Source organism: Pongo pygmaeus, chromosome 3 (genome assembly GCF_028885625.2).
Source record: "Pongo pygmaeus isolate AG05252 chromosome 3, NHGRI_mPonPyg2-v2.0_pri, whole genome shotgun sequence".
In the NCBI taxonomy this organism is placed as follows: Eukaryota; Metazoa; Chordata; class Mammalia; order Primates; family Hominidae; genus Pongo; species Pongo pygmaeus.
In genome coordinates, this window is record NC_072376.2 from 24,235,738 (window position 1) to 24,253,015 (window position 17,278).

A 17,278-nucleotide genomic window follows, 5' to 3' on the forward strand; every position below is an offset into this window, starting at 1 on the left:
AGTGTCCGCCAGCCCAGCAGGGAGCTCCAGAGCTGCACTGGGTGGAAATGGCTAGGCCCTTGTATATGCACCTTGCTCAGAAACTGGCTGAAGGCCATGACTTTGGCTCAAAGACGGGCTTGAGCTAACCTTGAAGGAGCTAACAGCAGGGAGGCTGTCAGCTAAGCACACTCCTTGCAGCTGGGTAGAGTCTTTCTGTGCAAGATCTGAACAGAACCTCTTTGTGTCTACCACCCAAGTAAAATTTTTAGAGCTCTATTCTAGGAGGGATGGAAAACCACTGAGTAGTTTCAATCAGACATGATGGGATTTCATACATAGTTATATAAATATTTAATAATACCTATTGAATCATTCATGCAATAAATATTTGAGTGTCTGTCATGCTCCAGGTGCTGTTTAGGTGCTTGGGATACATGAGTGAACAAAACAAAGATTCTGCTTCAGTGGAGTTTACGCTATAGCCAGAGAGGGAGAGACAAACAGTACAACATAATAAATATGTAGATGACACACTATGTTGGACCTCTGCTCCTCAGTGTGGTCATGGGCCAGCAGTGTGGGCACGCCCTAGGGATTTGCTAGAGATGCTGCCCCACCCCAGACCTAGTGAATTTTAATCTGCATTTTAACAACTCCAGATGATTCTTACAAACCCTAAAACTGAGGTCCCACCCTCAATTTTAAGACAATTTTTACACAATGTTAACGGGGGGCAGGGGGAGGGGGAGATAGCTACAGTATTAAAAAGGGTAGTCGAGCTAGAGCTCATTGAAAAGGGAGAACTTTGGTAAAAAGTATGAAGGAAGTGAGTTAGCCAAGCATCTGGGTTAAGAGATGTTTCCAGGCAGAGGGACTAGCTTGAGGCAAGGCTCTAAGGCAAAGCACGCCTGGAGTGTTTGAGGAACAGCAAGATGGCCAGTTTGGCTGGAATGGAGCAGGCAAGGATGAAGAGTTGGGTCAGAAAGATAAAGGGGGAGTGGTTATGATGGCCAGTGCTGTGGGGCCTTTTGGGACACAGCAAGGCCTTGGGCTTATTCTCTAAGTGACATGGGAGCTACTGCAGGAGTTTGAACAGACAAGTGACAGGACCTATGTTTCCAGAGGATCACTCTGGCTGTGTGTGCGTCACATATCTAGGAAGCTCTGGGCTCCATGGGATGGCTCTATAAAGCAGTTTGGTTGGTTGTGGGTTTTACTTTTTTTTCCCTGGGAACAGCATAAACCAAGTTGGCCCCATGTGTAAAGGGGCATGGGTAGAACCAGGGGAATCAAGGGTACTGTCATAATCCAGACAAGAAACACTGGGAGTTCAGAACTGGCTGGTTACAGAGCAGGTGGGAAATGGCTTGATTCTGGATAAATTAGTACGGAGATACAGCATGATCTCTTGATGGATTTGGCGTAGGATGTGAGAGAGAAAAGTGGAGGATAACTCCAAGGTTTCTGGCCTAATCAACTGAAGGGAGGTTCAGATCACAGATTTTTAGGGGAGAAGGTCAAGGAATCAATCACTTTGTCATGTGGAGGTTAAGATGTCTATCAGACATGCAAAAGATGTTGACTAGGCAGTTGCATACAAGTGCAGGGTTCAGGAAAGAAGTCTGCTAAAGATATCCATTTGGGAGCTATGATCAGCTATTCTACTACAAAATCATGTAAGAATAGGGCTAAATATACTGAACAATTGGCATGCCTGTAGATCTGTCTATTATACCATAAATTTTGGTCAGATAATATAATCAATGTGGAAGTGATTGTGATGTGAACATTTTCTGTATATCTTTCCTGGGTTGTGATCTGAAATTTCAGGTAATTAGTCAATGCACTTTAAATATGGGTTTAAAAAAATTCTCAAAAATGCAAAACAAAAGAAAATCCATAAAAGCCAAAATAGAAAAACCCTGAAAATAAAAAATAATGGTCATCTAAAATCAACTGCATACTTTTAATTTCCACTAGCAAATGGACAAAATTCATTGATAACTCCCCCTCAAAAACAGTTCCACTGAATAAACTACATAATAATGAATACATTTAAATTTAAATCTAGCACAACTTAGGACGGCATAGCTTTTTGTGGAGCATAATAGCAGTTATTAAGAGTAAGTACTCTATGCATAGACACCGAGTTAATCACGTTACCAAACATTATCTCATTTAATCTTCAATCCTATAAGGTTGTATCTATTTTATATTTGATGAGACTGAGACTCAAAGAGGCTGAATATGTGACCTCACATGGTTAATAAGCACCAGTGCAGAGATCAAATTCCAAATCAAAGGCCACTACCTGCAAACTTCAAATAGCACAATTTAGATGTGAAATCTAAAGGAGAAAGTGATATTAACCTATTTTCAAATAAAATATAGTATTTATTTTAGAAAAGATTAAATGCTTCTAAGTACTTTCTACAGTCAATAGATCCTTTGCAAAATGATTGCTGGAATATCGCCTCTTTCCTCTTTCTTTTTTAATTTAGCCCCCAGCCATGACTCACGCTTCTCATTAAGGTATGACTTTTCTTGCTGATTTCTAGACAAGCTGATACTGATGACTGAATCAAAAATGGGCAAGTAATTTAGTTCAGTTATTTGTACTTTCAGATTTTAACTGTCGTAATGATTAGGTAAAATAATGTACTGTCAGTGACTTATCAAAAATTTATTTCACATAATAAATTATATAATTTATTTTTATCTTTAAACAGTCTACACCAAAAACATTTTTGGAAACATCTCTTCCTTTTGGTAGAACAGGTTAGCAGGCTGACATCAGCTTCATATTCTCATGGCTAAAATCCCCCACGGTTATACAGTTAAGCATAGCCTTTCTTTGTATTTCTCAAGCTGACACCACTTGATAAAAAAACAAAACAATATAAACATTTCTAGATTTTGCCTAAAGCCTTAGCTTTAACTGCAGAGTAGTGAGTAGGAAATTACAAACATATATTCATTAGCCTTAAACTTATCATCTTACATGCGCACATACCAAAAGGGCAAAAGGAAAGTAAAAAGTAAGGCACAAAAGGATGCATTGAGTGTTAGGTCTGTCTACTAAGATTGGCCATAAGAGACATTAACCAACATAATATGACAGACAAGGCAAAAACTGACTAATAGAACCTTTTCTTAAAAAGCCGTTAATAGCATATTCAATTATTATCAAATTATTCAGGTTGTGAGACTTCTAAAATAACCAAATTTCTGTGTATGCAAAACTGGACTTTTTTCAGTTACAAAATAAGGTTGGCCTCAAAAATGCAAAACATAACAAAATCATTTAAGGGTCTGGCAGAAGTCAGTACATCTCAGAAAGTGGGAAAAGGAAACCCAACTCTTACATGCACCAAATGTGTATGTATTCCAAAAACTTTCTCCGAGTATGAGTCAGACTCACCAGAGTTTTATTATTGTTGTTTTCAGCTGTTGGTTATTTTCCTCTGTGAAATATAACTCTCAGGATGAACTACTAATTCAATATTAAAGTAACATCAGCAGTAAACACAAATTATCTGTTTAAATTTTACTAAAATCTATGGAAGCCACAGACATAGTCTAAAAATACAAGCACATTCTGTAGCCCAGTCCTCAACGACAGTTCTTATTATGAGGTGGTTAAAGACACAGAACCACAGTGAAGTGCTGATCATAATATTAGAAAAATTTAATTTATATTTAAATTTACCATTCTGAATATCAAGTGCCTATTGGCTGAACAGAACTGTATTCAATAATTCATATAGTATAACTTCATTCAACTAATACAAAAAGCTAAATAGAAAGATTTACAGTTGAACACCAGGTTCCTAAGGCTGGCGTCACATATCATTCCCTGATAGAGTGAGAATTCATCAGCAGAGGACCTAAGAACCAAACTGCGAGTTTGATTTAAAATTCCTTTCCCTGCCATGTATAAGTAACACATTGTGTAGTGACCAAAAGAATATTCTATGTTCCACCATTTTCTTTTCTAAGCAGACTGCCACAGCCCAATGACTTTAAAAACCTAACTCCAATATTTTACCTGATAGTTTTAATAAGGGTAGTTGGGTCAAAAAGATAGAAGAGGTTATCTTCGGCAATGATTGGTAATGTATCATCCACTGCCTTCGTCACAGTACAAAGATAACAAAGGCCAATTATGAGGCCTACCAATCAGTACTAGCGAATTATAATAAATACATCCTTTTTAATACTTATGTGTGGAAATGGGAGTGAGTGAAAATGACACTAGGGTGGGGACAAAGGAAAGCCTGAATAGACAGAACTCTTCAAAAACTCTTATGAATTCTATGCCCTCAAATTTTAAGCCAGGAGGAATAGAGCTAGAATTCCAAAACCACTGAAAAAGAAAGGGTTAATAATAAAACCCACAGCTGATTTTCTGCATCAGGAATGAAATATTGTAACATATCTATCATTCACATGTGAGTTCATGTAATTTATCTTCAATTAGAATTATTATCTATTCAGCAGCTGAAGCCCAAGAACTGCTGATATACTGCAGATGAGAAAACATTTGCTACTCTCCCAGCTCTGGCCTTTCTTAAGCTAAATGATGATCACAACAATATAGATCACTTGTTCTATAAAACGATTTTGGCTTACATGTATAGCAAGTTGCACTGCCAGCATTTACATTTGCAACAACATTTCAGTCCCTTTTTTTGATTCTAGAGGTTGCAACTCTTCAGTTTTATTGGTTCAGCAATTTAGTCCCAAATTCTCATTAAAAATTTACACTTTTTAATCCAGCATTAATTGCCTTGAAATGAGTTACTAGAGCTATGTAAATTTTTTTAATGTTTGAACCCCAAAGATAAAATAAATACATTTTTAAATAACCTTCATGATATTCATAGTTAAATACTTCATCTCAAAATAGTCATTGACTTCCAAGGTGGTCAAGCCAGTGACCATAGGCGTCTACGTTACACATTAAAGTAAGTAGTATCTGTCCGAGCTCATGTTTACAAACAGTCTGGGACAAGGTACAATGTCAGCAAAATACCAGAAAATCCCTTTCTCATACATAGGTTACAATGCCAAATCAATACGAAAAATGCAGCCCAGAAGGCAACACAGCATTCTCTACCATAGTGTTTTTAAAAGTATGTTCAATGGGCTGTTAACAAATATTTCACTTTAAAAAAATGAGTTTCTCTTTGGATAAGGATATATTAAAACTGGGTTATTTAGTGAAGGAATTCTTAGAGCCTTCAATATGCCAACAGGCAGGTTTGCAAAGGCAGCTCCCAAAATTATTTGTCTGTAAACATTTTCTCCCAATGAGCATCTTTTAGGAACATGATCCACGGAGCTGGTTTTGAGAAACATAGCTTTGGCATGGTGGCATGTTCAGAAGCTTCAGTAAATCTTCAGGCTATGACATCTATTTCTTAAAATAGTCTTAAATAAGTCTATTTCTTAAATTAAGAACAAAAATTATTGTTAAAGCCAGTAAGTCTGGAATTTCAGACTCAGAAAAATGAGCACATGGGCAAGGAGAGGGGAATACACCTGTTTATCATACTATGTGATTTTCATCTTCCTGGCAAAAATATGTGCAAAAATACCCACGTTAGCTAATTTTGATGATGTCTGTGCACAACATCTGAACAAACTAACCAATATATGCAGGCTGCTTAAAGCAAAAACAGTAAATGGAATAATGTTTTCCCTTATCCAAAAGGAAAAATGCACCAGTGAGTGACATATAAAACAATTTATAATGACATGTTTGGAACCCGTGACCCTGGTTATCACTTAAGATTCTCTATATAGTATAGTTTGATGACATTTATAAAGCTATCTTCTTTGAAGTACTACTGAAAGTTGCTATGGTAAACTTCTCTTTACTCAAGGAGTTTATCTACTTTAGAGGAGTATTTCTCAACCTCAGCACTAATGACATTTTGGGCTGGATAGTTCTTTGTTGTGGGAGTTGTCCCGTGCATTGTAGGATGTTGAGCAGCACCCTGGCCTCTAACCTCTAGATGTTAACAGCATCCCACCAGTTGTGACAACCAAAAATGTCTGCAGACGCTGTTCAGATAAGCGAATCATCCCCAGTTGAGACCCACTGCTTTTGAGTCAAAACCAAAGTTTATACCTTGACTGTGCTTCCTTGGGGAATGTCCATTTTACAGGCACATTGTGACTTACACATCTCAACAAACAACTAGTAACTAGTGGCCTAAGAGATCTTTCTCAATTCTGTGTGATCAGAAATGGTAAAGAAAGGTTAGGAGGAAGCACTCTACATTTCAAAGAGAATTCAAGGTAATTTTACTGTCATTACACTAGTAAAAATTATCTGAGTCATGATGCTTAATTGATAGATATTCTAACAATTAGAAAAATGCTAATTGTATATTATAACCTGTTAAGGATCACAAGGATTGATGCAGTCTAAAAATGGGAAACTTAACAATCATCAATGGCTAGTTCAGACCACAGTCTGCTCCTTGACTGAATATTACCATGAAATTCTCAATTCAAAAATCTCAAGTCTTATCTTTAAACTGCTTGCTTGTACTACAGCCTTATCATTTCTTTCAAATGATCAAGAAGAAACCCTTTGCATGTCATGAAGAAGCATCCTGGTATGTGTCAAGAAGTACATTATCTAGTTTTAAAGCCATTTCTTCAATATCCACATCTTCAGTTTTGTCATAATTGTCATCACTCTCTTTACTTTGTTCTTTTCTTACTGCCTTTAAACACTTGTCAAGTCTCTTTATGAACAGGTCCACATCCTGCATCTTCATTCCGATGGCTGATGCAGCATTGAGGTAAGCACAAGGGTAATTATTTGTATGTGACATAAAGCCTCTGAAAGTATAGCCACTCACAGTTTGCACAGACCCAAGAGGCACAACCCTGAAAGAAGAAAGATTTACCAGTTTAATATGTCTGGTAATGGTAACACAATGTCACCCATAAACAAAAGATGTGTGTTATTACAAAGCCTTACATCCACTTATTACGAAGTTTAAAACAGCCATAAATCATGGCCTACGAAAATAGACTGTATCGACTTTAAAATGAAATTCTATAATACACTGCTTTTTTACATAGAAAAGTCCTGCCTCGTGATTATCGTTTACTTATCTTCTATTAAAGACCTATAAGCTCCAGGAATCTCTTTTAATTTTATTTTTGCCAGTATCTTTTCCTGTTTACCTGAAGCTCTAGGAATCTTAAACACCTCTACATCTTCTTTAAAGAGATAAAAAGAAAATGATTTGGTTTTGTACCAAATCTGGAATATGACTTCATATATACACACTTTACTCAAATATTGAAATTTGCAAGTCAAACCACTGTAATTGTCATGTGTTACCTCAAATAATCAACAAACTAAAAGTCTAACTTTTAGTTAGACTAAAATCAGTGCTATACAATGGATAGTTTTAAAGCACAGATACGGAAGAAGTTATGTAACTGTTTATAGTGGGGTGGTAGTCAGCAAACAGTAATATTCAGCAAAGGCACCTGCATTTTTAAAGCTTGATTTCACTGGCATATTAGATATAAGCAGATTTCTAATAGTTTAATTGCTTAGCTTTTTTTTTTTTTTCCAAAGAAGTCAATTAGGCTCAACCTAAACACAAAGACAAATAGTGGCAATACTAAAAGCAATGTCAAGAAAACCATTTTACAAGTGTCAAAACTATATTGTATATAGATAAGAGTTCATCAAGGTAAAAAGTAAATTAATCAAAGATTTTACTTTAAAAAGTTGTCCTGTGATATAAAATCTCTATCCTCCGGTAACTACAGAAAAATTCTTTAATAGAAGCATATGAAGTATTTACAGCAAGATATTTCTTTTCAAGTCATTTTTCTCTGACCTCATCAAATCTAAAATGAAAAACGAGATTCATTTTTCAGGCCATGTATATAGAAGAGGAAAAAGTAAAATTTTCTGAGGCAGTTACATAGGCAAGGATTGCGTACTCTTTTTTTTAGTTTAGGAAGAAGGCTTTTCCTTAAGAACACTTTTACTTCAATTTAGTGATGAAGATGGCTTATTTTTAAAACCATAATGTAACTTGCCGAAGATCATCTAACAAAGGAAATAAAGACAAAAAATCTATGTAGAGAGGTAATAAAACTTTGTTTCTGTACATCTATGAAAACAAACAAGATTCATGTCTTTTTGTGACTATTTCAGGCATAAGCAGTCCACAGGTGGGCATTCAGTAGCCTTACAGATTCTCTAACTCATCATTCTTTACTCCATGATGAATTCGCAGGTATAGTTCAGGATATACTTGGGGGACTATTGTTGAGAAAAGGTATTTTATTGGAGTTAAGTTTGAAAAGACAAATAAACCCATATCTATCTTTAACATACTTACCTGGCTCCAGAAACCTGTCTGGTAAAAAGCATCGAGCCTAGCTGAGTGACAGCTTTGTCATGGTGTTCATCTAGTGTTTTAAGTGTCATAGCTGAAAAAGAAAAAAGTATCCTAATAAGCCTTGGTTTACTGGCATAAAAATCACTCAAATAATAACAATAATAATGATGAAGACATTACTTTTTATTCGATGTCAAGTGGCACAATTTCACTTTAATGTACTTAATAAATCATAGGGATTTGTTTATATATCAGACAAAAATATTTTAATGTAAATTAACATCTCCAAATACAAAACAGAATTTCCATATCATCCTTCAGGAGAGTAAATTTTTCCAACTAAATAGATGAAACAATAACATGATCAGTATGGCTGTTTATTCAAATTCAACCAAGTTTTAAAAACTTGTAAAGTGAGGATGTGGGATATATTTCAGTACATATATAAAACTAAGTAAGATCAAATTCTGCATATGGAAATGGAAATGGTCATTCTGAGGCTGTGTGGGTAAACTGGATTGCATACATAGCGCCACTCGTGGCTACCATTTACTAAGGACTCGCCATGCTAGATGCTTCACAAACAATCTCAACCAACCATTTAACAATTTTGCACATGAGGGTAAAGGAAGTCAGAGGCTAGGACATGGAAGATTCGGAATTCAAGCTACACAATATCACCTTCTATAACATCTACATAGATCATAAATCAGCAAAGGACTAATTGGGGTGGTTTTTATTATATATTGGTGTTCAAATGGTATTCCACAGAAGCCCATTCTTAAAAAAGGCTTCAGCTACAAATGATTCACCTTCCTTACTTTCTTCAGATATATGTGAAATATGAAACATTATATTACATATATTCACAATTTAAAAGGGGGTAATTATGAAGCTTAAAAGATAATTTAGTTCATAAAAGTCAACATTCACATTATTGTTTTTAGTAGCCCCTACATTACATGATAAAAACACATAGTCCTTATATATACAAATGAAAATATCATAAATACAAATTTCTCTAACATCCGTAGGCTAAAGAAAGCAAGCAATAATGACATTAAAAACAACATAAGAAAAGATTTAATTTCTGATATGTTGGGGTTTTGTTAACTGGAGAAAGTTTTGTTTATTTGTTTAGTTTAAATAATAGAGACAAGGTCTCACTATGTTGCCCAGGCTGGTTTTGAGCTCCTGAGCTTAAGTGATCTCCTGCTTCAGCCTCCTAAAGTGCTAGGATTACAGGCGTGGGCCACCACACCCGACCTGGAGAAAGCTTTAATTATTTATAAATGGAGTTATGGTTAGAAACAGGACTTTAAGTATTATTTTCTGCATTTTTGTTATAATACTTAATATTGATTCTGATTCTCTCAGTGTATAGGCTTTATCTTAGAACTATATTAAAGCATTTCAAAAGCCTAACTAAACTTTTTCAATTTACAAATTAAAATACTGTGATGAATTTAGAAATATCATTATAACTAGAAAGAGTTTTCTCTCCTTCTAGAAGTATCAGCTTCCTCCTAGAGTGGATCATAAGTATTTGTTTTTCTTTAGGAAAAAAGAAATTACCTAAAGATATGGGATTGTGAGGTGTATGCAACAGTCTTTCATTGTAGGCTTCTGACAACTTCTTTATTTGGTTGGACAAATATGAAAACATTTCCTGCAACAACAAAATGTCACATTTAAAACAAATCAAATATCTACTGCCAGATTTAATAAGACAAAAATCTGATTGGTATGAGGTCTACATTTTAAATTAACTCATCCACGTGCCTTAAGACCAATTCTCTCCTTTGCCACAATACAGTGAAATTCAAAGCTGCCACAACTATCAGAAGCCACAGGATTTCAGCAAAGGCAAAGAACCAGCACATTTTCTCCCTTCACTATTAAGTATCTATCACAAATCCATCTTCTTCTCAGAACTTCCAGACCTACCAGTCTGGTCCTCGTAGCCATCAACCTCTTCCCTGGACACAGCAATAGATCCTAAATGATTTTTCTGCCTGTTCTCCACCCTTCTATAATCTGTTCTACACTCAGAGACTAGAGAGGTCTTTCAAAAGCATACCAGTTCATGCTTCTCCCCTGATGACTTCCTCCAGTAACTATTAGAAAACCACACTCTTCATCTCTAAGGCCCCACATAATGTGACCCAGCCAACATACTCAACCTAGTGACTATCATTTCCCCTAGTCACTACACACCAGTCACATTAGCATCCTTTCCAATCATTCTAGTGTTCAAACCTTTGTGCTTGCTTTCCCTGCATTTCCTAGATCATTCCCCAAGTGGTCCCTCTTGTCAAATGCTAAAGACACCTTCCTTTGTTAACTTTGCTATTAAAGTAGCTTTCCAACTCTGCCAGTCTCCTTCCCAATCCCAATCTCCTTCCAACATATTACCTATTTTGGTTCCTTCACTATACTTGCCACAATCTGAAATTATCTCATGTATTTGCTTAAATGGATATTGCCTATTACTACCCATTACAAGGGAAAAACTCCTTGACCACAAGGACTTTGTCTTCTTCACCACCGTTGCCCTAACACCAAGAAAAATGTGCCAGACTTTAGTACGCAAGTTATTTAGGAAAAGGTAGTTTATAAATGTGTTTCCTTTAAATCACACAACATTAAAGTGAACAATTCCCTTACTTCAATTAAAAGAATACAGCAACTCCTATAGTCCAAGCTTGAGCCCAGGAGTTCAACACCAGCCTGGGTAACATAACAAAAACAAAAACAAAAACAAAAAAAAACAAAAAAAGGCAACTAAAACTAAAAATTGTCCCACTGAAAAATAAAATATATTCAATAGTAGAAAATATAATAAAAATGTATTTTACAAGTATCAAACATCACATGTATATAAGCAGCAATTTAACAGTTACAAGTAAATATTAAGTTCGCAACTATTTGACCTAAAATTTTACTTTCTTCTCCTCACAAGACCTTTAAAAGTGTTGAAAAATCAGTATCTGTCCAACTACATCTGCAGCTAAACAAACCCATTTGCACTGAGCTCCTCTAATCACAGAAAAAACATATAAACTCTAAAGATACAACAAACAGCCAGGGGCTAACAGAGTACCCAAGCAGAGACAGCAAGAAATGACACTTCTCCAACCTCAGAGGCCAAGATACTCTCATCCCACACTGAGTCCCAGAGGAATTTTTCCATGTCTGAAGCACACAGATGACTAACTCCATCTTTTGTTAGGTAAAGCTTAAGAAAATTCCTAGCAGGTTTATGAATTACTAATGAGTCTACTTCAGACCACAAACATTTTCACTTCTGTCAACCCAGTACATATGTTTTATATTCTCACCTACAAATTTTTGAATAATCATTTTTAAATTTTAGGATACTTTATAAAATTAATTCTCAGAATGCTGGAATTACAAAAATCTTCGATCACTAAAATAAATTCATTCCTTTTATATTCAAAAAGTTAACATCTACAGTGGCCATACCTAATGAAGCTATTAATAAATGTTACTGTTACATGAGATAAGCCTTTCTCTTTTGTTATTTAAAGTATAGAGAAATATTTAAGGAGACAAATGTCATTATCATTTCCAGAAACAAACAAAAAAAACATCTTTTCTTAGACATATAAAAATATCCTGGGCCAAACGTGGTGGCTCATGCCTGTAATCCCAGCATTTTTGGGAGGCTGAGGCGGGTGGATCACCTGAGGTCAGCAGTTCGAGACCAGCCTGGCCAACATGGTGAAACCCCTTATCTACTGAAAATACAAAATTAGCCAGGCATGGTGACGTGAGCCTGCAATCCTAGCTACTCGGGAGGCTGAGGCATGAGATTCACTTGAGACCGGGAGGCGGAGGTTGCAGTGAGCCAAGATTGCGCCAGTTTCACTATGTTAGTCAGGCTGGTCTCAAACTCCTGACCTCAAGTGATCCACCTGCCTCGGCCTCCCAAAGTGCTGGGATTACACCTGGCCCTGGTCCCTCCTTCTTAACCCAATATTCCCATACTACGAAAGGTGAAACAATAAGATAACCAAATGGAACAAATCAACAGTTTTTCCAGCAATTAGAACAATTCATAATTTTTTAGTAACACACCAGGGTTAATAAAGAGGAGAATTCCTGGGTTTCATCCATATATTTTCATCTCCTATAACTAGGTTACTAATTTAAATGCTGTTTTTAAAGCAGTCACATATTTTCATTTAGATATTAAATGCTGATTTTTCTTCACTTATATTATTCACCAAAGTCTTAACTGGCCTCTGCCTTTCCAATTTACTCTGAAATTCATCAACCTCCCACAGGCAGAAACAAATCTCATAGGCAGGAAATGCCTTTTACAGAGACTTACCCCCTACAAACCGCCTAACAACAACATAACCCACATCCATCCTTCATTTATCCTCAAGCATATATTCATGAAGCAAAATTTTCTCCAGTTTACATATTTCAGTGGTGAAGACAATTTAAAATATTATTCTATCTACTTTGGCAGCCACATTAAATGCCAATGTGGTCACATTTGTGAACAAGCTGAACCTGATGAGTACTTAATTTGTACTCAGGTTAGCTATTTCTGAAAAAAGAGAAAGTGTTTCCTAAGTAACACCCCTAGAGGGTGCTTTTAAACTTACTGATGCATACATGGCTATTAAAAAGTGAATTTGCCCAATGTTCAACTTCTAATACTTTAACAAATGAGTTTTTACCAGTTCTATCAATCACTTGCTAATGCCACTAGAATTCCTTTTGAACTGTAGGTAATATTAGGATAGTATTTTTAGACTACGAAGATAACACTAAAGTAATTAAATCTCGTATCACTAGTACGGGAGTAATTAGATTTAAAAAAATTTGAAGCAAGTTCACATCCATCAACAAATATTTATAATATGTTTACTCTGTGTAAAGGGTTATAAGTAAACCAATAAGCAAATATGTTTTAAATATCTTAAAGCATAATATGCTGAATTCTATAATATTCCACATGTTAAGCTCCTAAATGCTCTCCTATTAATATTACTACATTTTAAAAATATTGTTTAGGAGACTATACCACTATCCTACACTAATACTTAGCTAAGCAGTTTTTTACCTGATATATTAAAGCTACTACAGAACCTGTACTATTTTTTGCTACAGTTAAATCTATAACTGACATTTATTATAAAATACTTCTGTAAAGAAAGAAATTTATAAGCAACCCAAGCAAATGTATATAGAAAGATCTTACTTAAAAGAAATGAAATATTATTGATTTTCCGTGTTCTCTGTGCTGTATTTAACGTAATTTTAAGAGACTTTTCACTAGAGATAAACTGAACTGTATACCTGAATGCTAATGTCAGCTACATTTCTAGAATAAAAATACAAAACTTTACACCACAGTTCAAGATGTTAATGGAAGAGAAGTTGAATTATGTTAAGCATTATCTTTCATATGGCCTTTTGCAAAGTGATTTGTAGTCATGAAATCCGACATCTATCCTGTCTCTCCCAGAATCCAAAGATGTGCATAATTCACTAAATTTTAAGTGAAACGGTCTTATGTAATCACGCCTTTGGAAACATACTGTTTCATGTTATAGGATAAAATAAAAATGGAACCTCACATATTATTACAATACGTTTCACAAGGCAGGTAATAAACCAAAAGAAACATACCCAGTAGTCTACTATTTCAAAGATAACATGAATGGATGGATGGATGACCGACAGTAGGTAAATACTGAAGCAGACAGATGTCCATATTGGAGGAAAACAGTACTAAATATGACATGCTGCTGTCTATGACTGTGGTCAGCTAAAAGGATCCAGGCGCACTTGGCGAATCTTGCCTCAGAGGCTACACCCATCTGCATTCAAGTTGTTAAGGCCCCATATGTAGGCTTGAAATCAGATGCTTCTGCAGAGATTCAACTAATCCACTTGCAGGGCTGCAAATCTAGCAGTGTTTTCAAACTTAGCTCTGCTATAAGGACACTGAAGTGTATGACGTTCTTTTAAAACTTAGTTTGTCCCCCAGTTTTTAGCTCACAAATTCCAGCCACCGAGCAGCCATAGTGCTGTTATTCTTCTTCCACTTATCCAATTCAGCAAATATTTGCAACAATAAATGATTACCTGCCTTCCCTGTTCAGCAAAGTACTCTTCTAAAAGGAAAGCCAAACAGAATAATGATCTTCTCCAGAAGCAAAACAGAAGTGAGGATAAACTTCTAAGACCACAGACTTTCTTTCTGCATAGACAAACTAAAAGATACCGTCTTACATTTTAACCTGTTTTTTAAAAAGGGTTAAATTCATGGTTATTCCTCCCCTCAATGAAGCAAATGTGTTGATCAGGAAGGGGATAAGGGCAAAGAGGCTCAATTCACACACAGAGCTCCACTCTCTCTGATCCTTTCACCCTTCAAAAAAGAAAGCTTAAGAAGGAATGGCTTCAAGCTGAGTTCTTGTCTGCCACTACTGTGAAAAAGATAAAGCCTTTTCTGAAGAGATATAGCTAGATGAAATAACCTCTAAAAATATCATTGTGGTGAATAAGGGCATAGAATGAAAAAAATTCTAAGTTTTCTTTTAACATTCTTTTTTTAGTACACAATAACACCAATAATATAAAAAGGAGCTCTCAGTGATGGTATATAAATAGCTCCGGCTGGAGCAAAATAGCTTTGCCTCAGCTTCTCCAGAGCTGAACCAATAAACTATCACGATTAAATTTTCACAGTTCAAAAGCAAGTCCATTTAAACAAAAGAGGCCCTTATTTCTGCAACAAATCCAATAAAAAAAATATTTATGCTACATATATGCAATTATGGTTTATGGAGGACATCCACATTTTTCAACAGAGAAACCTGCCTTCTGAATGAAGTTGTTAAAAAAGCTAATTTACAGTGACAGAGTTCTCAAATGGGCATCTTAATACTTTGAAAATTACTCCTAGAGATACTCTCTCTTATAAATTCTATACAGAGAATTTTAAATAAAACCAATTAGTACATTAGAGAGCCTTTGGGGTTTTATATACCTCCACTAGATAGAGTGGGAGGGTCACAAGATCATCATCTTTATGGCTCAAATGCCTAGCACACAGCGAGTGATCACTCCCTCAACAATGGATGAGTGACTGGAAGCAGTGACAAGAAAGTGGTAAGACGGAAAGCGCACAGACTTTAGCATCACACAGACCTGGGTTTCAATGGCAATTCTGGTACTTATACGTGGTACTTGGGCGAGTACTTAACTCCTCTGGGCCTCAATTTTATCTGCAAAATGGGGATAATTCCTACCTCATACACTTGCTCTGGGTATTACAGGAAATAATAAATACAGTGAATCTAGCACAGTTCCTGGCATACAGCAGAGACATTGATAAAAATGTTAGCTCCCCACCTACCTATTTTTCCCCTAGCCTAAAAGGGTTTTCAGGATTAAAAAAAACTAAAGTTAGCTAGCAGGACTCCTACAGACACATGATAATACACTGTAGCTATAATCCTGTTCTTGTCCTGTTCCTGTTTATTCTACTCTGGTCTATATATCTAGATAAAAGGAAAAGAACAAAGTTCTGAATGTTACAAAGAGAGTTACCTCCTGACATCTGAGATGAAGGCATCCAATTCATGAATACTACTCCAACATAAAATTTCTCCCATAAAGTGTTTACCCAGTGATAATAAAGAACAAAGTCCCAATGAAACTGAGCAGCCTGCTGGATTCATTCACTAGCTGAGCTACATATTCCTGCAGGTCATTCTCAAAGGAGATGGATTTTCACTCATGCTAAGCAAAATGTACACATGCATGGGACTTTGGAATCAATTATCTACAAGTAGTCAAAAATCTTAAAGTCAAAAACCTAAATGTCACAAGACAGAACAATCAAGACATAACAGAAATTCCAAAAAGATGACAAAATCCCTAAAATCAACAATTCCAAAATCTTAAGGTTAGAAAAGTGCTTCTGCTAGGCAGGAAGTACAATGCCTGTTATATACAACAGGTAATCTCCATTCCTTTTCACAAGTTTTTGACTATATCCATATAGTTGAATATTTAGAGAAATGTTTCTATAAGAACATAGAAATATACAGTAGATTATTCCCTTAAAAAAAAAAAAAAGGCTGGGTGCAGTAGCTTATGCCTGTATCCCAGCACTCTGGGAGGCTGAGGCAAGAGGACTGCTTGAGCTCAGGAGTTCGAGACCAAACTGGGCAACATGGCAAGACCCTGTCTCTACAAAAAGTAAAAAAAAAAAAAAAATTTAGACCGGCATGGTGGCGTGCACCTGTGGACACCAGTTACACAGGAGACTGAGGTGGGAGGATCACCTGAACCCAGGGAGGTCAAGGCTGCAGTGAGCCATGATCATGACACTACACTCCAGCCTGGGTGACAGAATGAGACCCCATCTTAAAAAAAAAAAAAAAAGAGCATAGAATTCACAATGGAAATCAGTATCAAAATATTATTTGCAACTGGACACAGAGGTACATGCCTATAGTCTTAGCTACTTGGGAGGCTAAGATGGGAGGACTGCTTGAGCTCAGGAGTTCAAGCCCAGCCTGGGCAGCATAGCAAGACCCCATATCTTTAAAAATGTGTGTGTGTGTGTGTGTGTGTGTGTGTATAAAATTTGCTTTCTGACTAATTTTCCAGAAAGACACTTATTCTATATAAAATATGAGATGATTATACAACATTTGATCCAGGTGTTCTTAAATACCCTGTGTTCATACATTCAACAAACATATGATGAGCATCTACTATATATCAAGTAAGGGATGCTAAGAATAGAGGGATGGATGGCAAATCCCAAGTGGGCATTAGTCTACCAAAGTACTCATAATTAAGGACCAAGTTTCATTTCAGACACATAATAGTAATTTTTTAGAAGA

General features: G+C 36.0%; 1 protein-coding gene across 4 annotated transcripts in view; it reads right to left on the bottom strand.

Moving 5' to 3' along the window:
* Positions 1-2,664: 2,664 nt before the first annotated feature.
* The window catches only part of SEPSECS (Sep (O-phosphoserine) tRNA:Sec (selenocysteine) tRNA synthase), a 40,506-nt gene continuing 25,892 nt past the window's right edge, over positions 2,665-17,278 (bottom strand). For all 4 annotated transcript variants that reach the window (XM_054485012.2, XM_054485011.2, XM_054485016.2 and 1 more), the window contains 3 exons: positions 9,948-10,041; positions 8,373-8,463; positions 2,665-6,888 (listed from right to left, as the gene is read on the bottom strand). In XM_054485012.2, the coding sequence (XP_054340987.2) occupies positions 6,594-6,888; positions 8,373-8,463; positions 9,948-10,041 (480 nt within the window). In that variant the 3' untranslated portion in view covers positions 2,665-6,593. The remainder of the gene's footprint in view (positions 6,889-8,372; positions 8,464-9,947; positions 10,042-17,278) is intronic.